The 12,267-nt window shown below is 41.1% G+C and overlaps 1 protein-coding gene across 3 annotated transcripts in view; it reads right to left on the bottom strand.

Annotated features, from left to right (window-relative positions):
• The window catches only part of PAAF1 (proteasomal ATPase associated factor 1), a 49,981-nt gene that overhangs the window by 23,970 nt on the left and 13,744 nt on the right, over positions 1–12,267 (bottom strand). For all 3 annotated transcript variants that reach the window (XM_031016148.3, XM_031016150.3, XM_031016149.3), the window contains 3 exons: positions 11,854–11,943; positions 5,837–5,935; positions 4,650–4,800 (listed from right to left, as the gene is read on the bottom strand). In XM_031016148.3, coding sequence (XP_030872008.3) covers positions 4,650–4,800; positions 5,837–5,935; positions 11,854–11,943 — 340 coding nt within the window. The remainder of the gene's footprint in view (positions 1–4,649; positions 4,801–5,836; positions 5,936–11,853; positions 11,944–12,267) is intronic.

Below are 12,267 nucleotides of genomic sequence, written 5' to 3'. Positions count from 1 at the left end.
GCCGGGCATGGTGGCGTGTACCTATAGTCCCAGCTACTTGGGAAGCTGAGGCAGAAGAATCACTTGAACCCAGGAGGCGGAGGTCGCACTGAGCTGAGATCATGCCACTGCACACCAGCCTGGGCAACAGAGTGAGATTCTGTCTCAAAAAAAAAAAAGAAAGTAGCAATTTCAAGAATGCCTTTCTAAGAGAAGCAGCCATAGCTAAGACTTACCAGAAGCTGCAAAAAGCTTTACTGTTATTTTTGTTTTGTTTTGTTGAGATGGGATCTCACTATATTGCCCAGACTAGAGTGCCATTGCTATTCACAGGCACAATTATATCACACTTCAGCCCTGAACTCCTGGCCTCAAGAGATCTACCTACCTTAGCCTTCCAAATAGCTGGGATTACAGACATGCACCACTGCACCCAGCTGGAAAAGGCTTTAGATATCAAACCAAATAGATACAAGTCTTCACCATACAAACCAGAACACAAAAGCATTTGCCTTCAAGAAAAGATTCAGCAGAATCACATACGAGCATCCCAGCCAAAGTCTGGAAATACGAATAACATTAGATGAAACTATTCCTGAAATAAATATTTGTAAGAAATAAAGCAAATTTCATATTCCCAGGTGTATATTCTTAACAAGTTTATTTAAATTATTTAGTTTCTCTATCATATTAAGCTATTTTAATGTTGCTAGGGAGCAATATACATACATGTGTATATGGGAAAATTAATGGCTATGACTCAGATCTCCGAAAAAAAATAAGCCTTGAAGCACCTCCTATTACTTGGAGGCGGCATAGCCAATTTCTAAGAAAGTATTTAAGACTTGGAAAATAATGGCGCAAGTGCTGATACTGCAACCTGGTTTCTTAAAATTATTCTATAAATGTAAGCATTTCCACTACCATTATGAGAAAAAAAATAAAAATAAAGCCAACTAGTTAACTAAAATAGGGTGTAATTTGGTCTCAATGTTTCACTGATTATGAAAGATGTAATGCTTATTATAAAGAATTAGGATTATAAATGTATATCCCCAAATTTCACAAGCTTACTTAAATGGCCTGGGCAATTTAACTTCAAACTGATTAAAGTGCATTTTAGAATTACTTATTGAACTCATATGTTACAATCACAAAACTACTTTTAGTCTACCTTTCCACTTGAAAAATTCAGCATACACAGAAACCTTACCTCTGCTTGTTAATTAAGTAGAGAACACACTAATCCTTTAGTTATATATATTTAAATACACACACACACACAATTGGGGGACCAATTTATGTATATATATATATACTTTTTTTTTTTTTTTTGAGACGGAGTCTCACTCTGTTGCCCAGGCTGGAGTGAAGTAGTGCAATCTTGCCTCAATGCAACCTCTGCCTCCCAGGTTCAAGTGATTCTCCTGCCTCAGCTTTCCAAGTAGCTGGGATTACAGGTGCACACCACTACACCTGGCTAATTTTTGTAGAGACAGGGTTTTACCACGTTTGCCAGGCTGGTTTTGAACTCCTGACCTCAGGTGATCCTCCCACCTCGGCCTCCCAAAGTACTGGGATTACAGGGGTGAGACACTGCGCCTGGCCAATTTTTTTTAATATGATTTTTTTTAATATGGGTTCATGGCTCTGAACAAAATGCTTCAAAATCTCATAACTCAAGAGATTTTTTTTTTTTTTTTGAAGACAGAGTTTCATTTGTTGGCCAGGCTGGAGTGCAATGGCGTGATCTCAGCTCACTGCAACCTCTGCCTCCTGAGTTCAAGCGATTCTCCTGCCTCAGACTCCCAAGTAGCTGGGATTACAGGCTCCAGCCATCACACCCAGCTCATTTTTGTATTTTTAGTAGAGACTGGGTTTCACCATGTTGGCCAGGCTGGTCTCGAACTCCTGACCTCAGATGATCCACCCGCCTCGGCCTCCCAAAGTGCTAGGATTACGGGCATGAGCCACCGTGCCCGGACCAAGATTTTTTTTTTTTTAAGTCACACAAAGCAACTTAGAAGTCATTTGGTTGGAGACAGTGATGATCGATCAATCTATAGGTTGCTAAGCTATCAGATCTATCTATATATACGCTGTTAAGCTATCAGAGATCAATCCTGATTTTTGCCATGCTGTGGAAGAATGGGCAACCCCAAACCTGGGGCTACTTTATACAACGAACTGGAAAGGAGCCTTCGTGACCTGATAGAGGCCAGCCTGGATCTGACTTCATGTCATTTCTTCTAAAGTATATCATTCTGTTCAATCTACTAAAAACTCCCTTCTCAAGAAAAAAGTCAGGGCTGTTATACTCTGCAGAAGGCACTACTCTACCCCAGGACTTTCTCACAAGTCCAAAAGAATGGAACAACTACATGAATAAAAGCTTATATCTAAATTGATTTAACATTCTAGGCCGGGCACAGTGGCTCACGCCTGTAATCCCAGCACTTTGGGAGGCCACGGCAGGCGATCACAAGGTCAGGAGTTTGAGACCAGCCTGGCCAATATGGTGAAACCCAGTCTCTACTAAAAATACAAAAAAAAATTAGCCGGGCGTGGTGGCGCATGCCTGTAATCCCAGTTACTGGGGAGGCTGAGGCAGGAGAATTGCTTGAACCAAGGAGGCAGAGGTTGCAGTGAGCCAAGATCGCGCCACTGCACCCCAGCCTAGGAGACAGAGTGAGACTCCATCTCAAAAAAAAAATAATAAATAAATAAATAACATTCTACTATTTACTCTAAGCTAAAGGTCACATACATATTCTTAGGGAGAATTAAAGAATGTTGGGAGACTTAGGATTCTGTAAAGGGAACAATAATTGCAGTGATCCAAAGGTATTTATAAACTGGATGTGCACTGATGTTGAATATGCATCTTGTTAATTAAGTTCAACATGCTGAGTCATGACTTGTTCCACTGAAATGTTTTCCTGTGCCCACACCTTCAGAGGGATGGCCAGATCGGAGGTGAAGCTTGCACTGTTCCTCTAGACTACTTTGGCTCCTGGACTCCCAGATCTGTAGGCCATTCTGACTCCTTCAATCTCTCAGTTCTTCAGGAGGTGATGAGTTCTTCAGTAATGTAAGGAAGGCTCTGAATATTGTTTCTATTCCCTCTCAATGTACCCGTTTTCTTACATCATGGAAGTAAACCATTTATGTACTTAGGTTAATGTGTGTGTTTGCTAAAACATCAGCATGTAATCTGGCAAAATGTTATAAAGAAATATTAAAACTTAAAACTTGGGCCAGGCGCAGTGGCTCATACCTGTAATCCCAGCACTTTGGGAGGCCAAGGTAGGCAGATCACTTGAGGCCAGTTTAAGACCAGCCCAGCCAACACAGCGAAACCCCATCTCTACTAAAAAATACAAAAATTAGTTGGATGTGGTGGTGCACGCCTGTGATCCCAGCTACTTGAGAGGCTGAGGCACAAGGATCGCATGAGCCTGGGATGGGGAGGTTGCAGTGAGCCGAGCTGGCATCACTGCACTCCTCCAGACTGGGCAACAAGCGAAACTAAAAAAAAAAAAAGGCAAGGCGCAGTGGCTAATGCCTGTTATCCCAGCACTTTGGGAGGCCGAGGCGGGTGGATCACCCTGAGGTCAAGAGTTTGAGACCAGCCTGACCAATATGGTGAAACCCCATCTCTACTAAAAATACAAAAATTAGCCAGGTGTGGGGCGTGTACCTGTAGTCCCAGCTACTTGGGAAGCAGAGGTTACACTGAGCTGAGATCATGCCACTGGACTCCGGCCTAGGCGACAGAGTGAGACTCCATCTTAAAAAAAAAAAAAAATCTTAAAACTTGATCTCCACACACAAGTTACAATGTACTGAGGTTCACAAAAACGCAGAGTTAAAAATCCCAGAAGTAGAGGGCAATACAAATTAATTCCCAAATGAGTGGTACACACAATATGTATTATGGTTCCAGAAGAAGGATCAAGGAATTATTTGGGGATATTATCACATATTTTTAAAATATTCAAACTTGTAAAATAGGAATAGCATACTTATCTCCTTTTTAATACTCCAATTAAGGATAAAACATACCTAAATAATATTTTTTCCCCACAAAACTCAGTTACAAAGGGAAGATGTTCCCACTCTATCTCTATAATTTGATATTAACTGGTTATATGGCTAATCCATTTTTAAAACACGAACTGTAATTTAAATCTATGGGAATCATCAAACTCTATCTATAATGTCTGATGATGCAGCCATTAGCCACCCAGCTTTTACTGTTCCCTCAGCCAAAAAGACTAATATGAGAAAATGCAGACACATCTCCTTCTCTCTCACTCTCTCTCTCTATTTCCCAGCACACAAGTATACGATTTCCTGGAGAGGATTTTTTTTTTTCCTTTATCAATTGTAGAAAACAACTTTTAAAGCTGGGATTACAGGCATGCACCACTGCACCCAGCTGGAAAAGGCTTTAGGTATCAAACCAACTGTGTAAGACAGTTCAAGATAGCAATAAAAAGACTGTGTGGCAAAGGAATTTCTGGTCCTTAGGGAAATGGCAGCTCATCTAAATGCCCAGCTGGATGGATTATTTGTGTATTTGTGAATAACTAGCTTGTTTCTACCTTTTCAGTGATTCATTTCTGGGGATCATTAGAGAAGCCTTTTGGAGAAACCACACTTCATACCTCCTTTGTGACCTTTGAAGGTCACCACGCAGCTAGCATCTTCAGCTGACCATATCTTCAGCTGGGCATCCATTCCCCCACTCAGGACCACAAGGCCTGATGGGAAAAACCTGCAACAATTCACATCAAACACATGTCCTTCCAATACTCTCTGGAAAAACAAAAGAAAATTCCATGCTAGTTCTCTTGTCCATCCCTTGATGTTCTCTTACCTCCCATACTCTGGTCCCTTATATGAAATACCTACATGCTAAACCCACATGCTGGGTTTTAAAACTAAGGATATCCAAAGGATCTCTTAGCTCATTTGTCTAGCAGGCAGTGTTCTAAAAGGTGTTGGCTCTCTTTCCTCGAATTCAGCTATAGAGGTTATAGAACTGAATTCCATGTAAAAACACCCCAGAGCCTAGGTTAAAAAAAAAAAAAAAAAGAATTCCATGGCTTTCACAGCCATCTCTAGGTCTAGTTAAAGAGCCAAGGTGGCTTGGGGACTTTTTCACTCATCTCTGTTTAAAATCCTTTGTAAAGGCTGGAGGCTCAGCCATAGATTCAGTCTAACAGCCAAGCTATTCTGTCTTGGAAATGGATCACTGAAGGCAATTAAAAAACAAGGGCACACCTACTTAGACCTTCACTGGTCTGGCTCCTTAACTGCTCCAGCCCCACTCTGTTCTGCCAAATCACTGAGCTTGAGAATGGTTCTCCAATTAACAGCTGAGAGGCCAGGAGCGGTGGCTCACACCTGTAATCCCAGCACTTTGGGACGCCAAGGTGGGCAGATCACTTGACGTGAGGAGTTGGAAATCAGCCTGGCCAACATGGCGAAAGCCCATCTCTACTAAAAATACAAAAATTAGATGTGTGTAGTGGCACATGCCTGTAATCTCAGCTACTTGGGAGGCTGAGGCACAAGAATCGCTTGAACCCAGGAGGCAGAGGTTGCAGTGAGCTGAAATCACACCACTGCACTCCAGCCTGGGCAACACAGCAAGACTGTCTCAAAAAAAAAAAAAAAGAAAAAGAAAAAGAAAGAACAAAAAACACACAAATGGGAGAAAAGAGATCAACTGACATGCAGAGTGGTCCCACATTTTTAGAATGGGCCATTCTTCCTTCCATGTCCCAGTCCAAGGCTTCTCAGACCACCCTTTGTGTTTAAGACCTAAAAGTACATCCAAATCCTTTACCCTGAGTTCTCCATTGGAAGCCTGCCAGATTTTCATGGTCCCGTCAGTACTAGAAGACACACCAAGACCTCCTCCGCTGGAAATGTCCAGGCATGTTATCTGTTCAAAGAGAAAACAAACAATGTGTTAGAAATAATGAAATACTCTTATTCCCTTGAAATATGTTATAAACTTCCCTTGTTTCACTCTTCCAAGACTTCCTGAAGCCTGTGTTTCCCAACAAAAGGACTTGTGTTTGATGTAAAGGTTGAGTTATCATCACCAACCTCCCAACAAGGCTGAAGTAAACACCTTTTACTTCTTCAAACAAAAAGATATTCCTCTAATCATCTGAAGTCTAATGCTTCAGCTAAAAAGTTTTCCCTATCCCCATTTCATTTCCATAGTTTCCATGTGTTGCATTTATTTGTTTGTTTGTTTGTTTGTTTGACAGAGTTTCACTCCCATCACCCAGGCTGGAGTGCAATGTCCCCATCACAGCTCACTACAACCTCTGCCTCCCAGGCTCAAGTGATTCTCCTGCCTCAGCCTCCCGAGTAGCTGGGACTACAGGCACACACCACTGCGCCTTATTTCTGTATTTTTCGGTAGAGACAGAGTTTCACCATGTTGCCCAAGTTAGTCTCAAACTCCTGAGCTCAAATGATTCTCCCATCTCAGCCTCCCAGAGTGCTGGGATTATAGGCGTGAGCCACCGTGCCCAGCCCTGCTATTTTATTTTAAAATTAAGACCAGGTGCAGTGGCTCACACCTGTGTAATCCCAACACTCTGGGAAGCCAAGGCAGGAGGATCACTTGAGCCCAGGAGTTCGAGACCAGCCTGGGCAATATAATGAGACTCCATCTCTACAAAAAATTTTAAAGTAAATATAAAAAATAAAAAGAAAATTAAGATACCTCTCCTAATTCTTAGGAACCCACTTACACAAAAGATAATGTTCTAAGATGCACCAGGAGGATTCAAGAGTTCAGATATTTCCACATATATCTATATGTAGGTATAGCTATAGAAAATATACAGATATAGATCTTTCAGAATAAAGAATAGAGAAATTTCAGATTCACTTTTTGTTTTCCAAACTCACTTTTATAGTTTCTTTTCTTTTTTTTTTTTTTAAGACAGGGTCTCACTCTGTTGCTCAGGCTGAAGTGCAGGGGCGTGATTACAACTCACTACAGCCTTAACCTCTCAGGAACAAGTGATCCTCCTGCCTCAGCTTCCCAATAGCTGAGATTACAAACATGGGCTGGCATGTCCAGCTAATTTTTTAACTTTTTTTTGGAGAGATGGGGTCCCCCTATGTTGCCCAGGGTGCTCTTGAACTCCTGGGCTCAAGCTATCCTTCTGCCTTGGCCTCCCAAAGTGCTAGGATCACAGGCATGAGCCACCGCGCCCAGCCTCACTTTTGTAATTTCAGTATCAGCAATCACTTCATGCATAAGCCATTATCAGAATAACAAATCTTTTATACACATGCATACATGTACACTTTTATTAAAAAACAACCAGCTGCAAATGCTCCAGAAATGATGGACCAAGATACGCAATTCCAGACACATTCCCAGCAACAATAATTCCCACATAAGTTATTAAGAAAAAAGTAGGGACTTTGGCTTTAATTATCCAACTTTCCATTTTACTTTGTTCTATGTCAATTAAACCATAATAAATAAGTTTGGGAAGAACTATAGGGATATATCCATCAACTCTAACATTTTCTAAGACTTTTCTTCTTTATTTTGCTTCCTCGGAATAAAAGGACTGCTAACTTAGTAGTGGATCCTTTACTTGTAAGCAACATACTTCAGGTTCTGTCCTGATACAGGTGGTATCTATCCAATTGCTTGCTGGTAGGCAGTGAACACCTAGGCTAGACTGGACACCTCAAACTGAACATGTCCAAAGAAAACTTTTATTTCCCCTGCCCCATCCCAATACAACTCCTCCTCCTCCAATTAGTAAATGGAAACAATTCACCTACTTCTCAGGCCAAAATTTTTTGAATCATCCCAACTCCTCCTTTTCTCTCATACCTAACATCCAAGTCATCAGCAAATCACATCTAGTCCCACACCTCTAGCATGTAAGATCTATAAGGGCAGTTTTATTTATTTTATTCAGTATCCAGAAGACTGGCTGAAATATAGTAGGTGATTAATAAATGGATGAATCATCTTTCAGTAAGCTCAAATAAAAAGAGAATAAGAAATAGAAAAGGAGCACAGTTATGTTTGTTTTTGAGACATGGTCTCACTCTGTCACCCAGCCTGGAATGCAATGGCACAATCACAGCTCACTGCAGCCCTGACCTCCTAGGCTCAAGCAATCCTTCCATCCCAGCCTCTCGAGCAGCTGGGACTACAGGCACACACTACCACATCCAGCTAATTTTGTTTATTTTTTGAGACAGAGTCTTGCTCAGTAACACAGGCTGGAGTGCAGTGGCACAACCTCGGCTCACTGCAACCTCTGCCTCCTGGGTTCAAGCGATTCTTGTGCCTTAGCCTCTGGAGTAGCTGGGATTACAGGCGTGTGCCACCATGCCCAGCTGATTTTTATTTTTTATTTTTATTTTTTTTTTAGTAGATTTTTTATTATTATTATACTTTAAGTTTTAGGGTACATGTGCACAATGTGCAGGTTAGTTACATATGTATACATGTGCCATGCTGGTGTGCTGCACCCATTAACTCGTCATTTAACATTAGGTACATCTCCTAATGCTATCCCTCCCCCCTGACTTTTATATTTTTAGTAGAGATGGGGTTTCATTATGTTGGCCAGGCTGGTCTTGAATTCCTGGCCTCAATTGATCTGCCCACCCCAGCCTCCCAAACTGATGGGATTATAGGTGTGAGCCACTACACCCAGCCTATTTTGTTTATTTTTTTGTAGAGACAAGGTCTCACTATGTTGCCTAGGCTAGTCTCAAACTCCTGGGCTCAAGTGATCCTCCTGCCTTGGACTCCCAGAGTGCTGGGTACAGGCATGAGCCACTGTGCCTAGCCTGTAAATGATTTTTAAAATGACTTACTTCTCAAAAAGTGAGCGGCATTCCCAACTCTCCCAAGAGGTGAATTGCCTTCTCCCTCAGTTAAAGCAGAAAATAATAAAAAATGATGTATAAAGGCCAGGCACAGTGGCTTATACCTATAATCCCAGCATTTTGGGAAGCCAAGGAGAGAGGACTGCTTGAAGTCAGGAGTTTGAGACCAGCCTGGGCAACAGAGCAGGACTCCACCGCTACAAAAAATAAGAATAAAAACTTTTAAGCCAGGCGACTAGCTGGGACTACAGATGTGCATCACCATACCTGGCTAATTTTTAATTTTTTTGTAGAGACGAGGTCTTACTATGTTGTCCAGGCTGGTCTTGAACTCTTGGGCTCAAGTGATTCTCCTTTCTGGGTCTCCCTAAGTGCTGGGATTATAAGCATGAGCCACCGCACCCACCTTTCGTTTTTTCTTTTTTTTTTTTTTTTTTTTTCGGAGACAGAGTTTCACTTTTGTCTCCCAGGCTGGAGTGCAATGGCTCAATCTTGGCTCACTGCAACCTCTGCCTCCCGCGTTCAAGCAATTCTCCTGCTTCAACGTCCCGAGTAGCTGGGATTATAGGCGCACGCCACCACGCCTGGCTAATTTTTGTATTTTTAACAGAGACGGGGTTTCGCCATGTTGTCCAGGCTGGTCTTGAACTCCTCACCTCAGGTGATTCACCTGCCTTGGCCTCCCAAAGTGCTGGGATTACAGGCATGAGCCACTGCGCCCAGCCTAGTTTTCAAATAAATAACTGCTTTCCACTTTTCACATTCACATTTTATTGATTTAACATAAGATTTAATTAATTTATATAATTTCAAAAATAATATAACTGGCATTACAATTGACTCTTGATAAACTTTCAACCTAACGGTATGTTTTACAGAGGAAATGAAGAGCAACAATTGACTCTATAAATCACTTAAGCGGCAATGCATTAGAACACACCCAAAGCCTTATAATTCCCACACCCTATGACTTAGCAATTCCACTTTTACAAATGTATTCTAATTTCTTCCCATCTTTGGAAGCAAAACTTTAGCTATAAATGTATTCATAAAAATACAAAATCGCAAAACTGGAAACACCTGAATGTCCAGTAATATAAAACTGTTAAATTAAATTATAGTAAACTCATCAATAGAATACCATGCAGCTCTTAGAAGGATACATTGAAAGATAGCATAGAATAATGGACATATAATTAAGTAATAAAAAGCAAGTTATAGGCTGGGCACGGTGGCTCACACCTGTAATCCCAGCACTCTGGGAGGCCGAGGTGGGCGGATCACAAGGTCAGGAGATTGAGCCCATCCTGGCTAACACGGTGAAACCCCATCTCTACTAAAAATACAAAAAAAATTAGCCGGGCGTGGTGGCAGGCACCTGTAGTCCCAGCTATTCGGGAGGCTGAGGCAGGAGAATGGCGTGAACCCGGGAGGTGGAGCTTGCAGTGAGCCGAGACTGCACCACTGCACTCCAGCCTGGGCAACAGAGCGAGACTCCACCTCAAAAACAAAAACAAAACAAAACAAAAAGCAAGTTATAAAATAGCATGTAATGTAAAAACCCATTTTGGTAAAATATTTAAGGAAAAGACAGAGTATTAAGTAAAATAATGATATGTAGAGTTGCCACAGTGCTGGCTTATAGTAGGCAATCAATAAATGTGAGCTTTACTACTATGATTATTATTTAAAAGGGATATACAACAAAAGTTCCTAACAGTTATCTTTAGGATACAGAAATATGAGTGATTCTCCTTTTTTTACATGTCCTAAATTTTCATCATTAAGTATATATCTGTTTTGTAATAAGGGTAAAAAATAGCTCTTTTTCTTTCTTTTTTTTTTTTTTTTTTGGTGAGACAGTGTCTCATTCTGTTGCCCAGGCTGGAGTGCAGTGGCATGATCATGGCTCACTGCAGCCTCAACCTCCTGGGCTCAAGCAATCCTCCTACCTCAGCATTCAGAGTAGCTGGGACTACAACATGCGGCACCATGTCTGGCTAATTTTTGTATTTTTCTGTAGAGACAGTTTCACCATGTTGCTCAGGCTGGTCTTGAACTCCTGAGCTCAAGTGATCCACCCACCTCGGCCTCCCAGAGTACTAGGATTACGGGCATGAGCCACTGTGCCTGGCCAAAAATTGCTCTTTTAAAAAATGTACCACACAGTAAGAAGTGAATGGCTTCAACATAATCAGTTTTATCTAGCAATTTCTCACTTCTGCTTCCAAGAAGCCCATGGTAGTAGAAAAGGCTTTATCACAAAGACCTTTGAAAATTATTCCTCAATGTGGTATATTTGAAATTTTGAGAAAATATCCCTGTCCTATAGGAAAAGGAATAAAATATGAGCAGCAGCATTATTATATAAGCATCAACTATTACACATTTATTTTTATTTATTTATTTTTTGGAGACAGAGTCCAGGCTGCAGTGCAGTGGCATAATCTCAGCTCACCGCAGCCTCCAACTCCTGGGCTCAAAAAATTCTCCCACCTCAGCCTCCTGAGTAGCTAGGACTACAGGTATGTGCCACCACGCCCAGCTAATTTTTGTTTTTTTGTGGAGACAGGGTTTCACTCTGTTGCCCAGGCTGGTCTCAAACTCTTGGCCTCAACTGATCCTCCTGCCTCTCCCTCCCAAAGTGCTAGGACTGCAGGTGTGAGCCACTGCACCTAGCCAAGCATCAAGTATTATATCATTATCTGAAAGCTGGTAACTCTCCTAAAACATATGTAAGGAAATTTCATATAATCTCTAAGATGACCAGTGAGTAGATTTGAACACATATTCTATGTGGACTAGAGTACCAGTTTTGCCAAACACATCAGACTTCAGCTGTATCATCTTACAATGCAAAGTAAATGAAAGACATATTAATTATGAATATGTTTATAGCACTAGACAAGCAAATAAAATGAAAAATTAACATGCTATTACATTTTCTCTTCATTTTATCAAAATACTTACACTCTTTGTATGAATTCTGGAAAAAGTAGTATATGGTGCCAAAAACTTAGAAGATGCATTTTCCTTTGGACATGAAATATGAATGCTTTTCTAAACAAAGAGGAAAAGATGAGATTCATCAGTAAAACTCCTCCAATGTATTATAATTAAAGCCTCTTAAAGAAAACATTAGGACTACAGGACATTCTCATCTTCTCAGTGTACCCTCTCTCGTTCTCCTTTCCCACCCCACAAAACTATCCCTCCCCCATAGATCAGCAGTCCTTTTAAACTGTTGATGGCTACAGTGTAATTTGGTATTGCTAAGATGCCATTATCTTTTTGTGTTGAAATAAGCTGCTCCACAGAAGACAGACAAACGATATGATACAACCAACAAGCATTAGAGCATTAGTTTTAAGAAGAAAATCTAAT

The sequence above is a fragment of the Gorilla gorilla genome, chromosome 9 (assembly GCF_029281585.2).
Source record: "Gorilla gorilla gorilla isolate KB3781 chromosome 9, NHGRI_mGorGor1-v2.1_pri, whole genome shotgun sequence".
Classification (NCBI taxonomy): domain Eukaryota; kingdom Metazoa; phylum Chordata; class Mammalia; order Primates; family Hominidae; genus Gorilla; species Gorilla gorilla.
The sequence above is the reverse complement of the archived record's forward strand: the minus strand, read 5'-3'. Positions and strand labels throughout refer to the sequence as shown.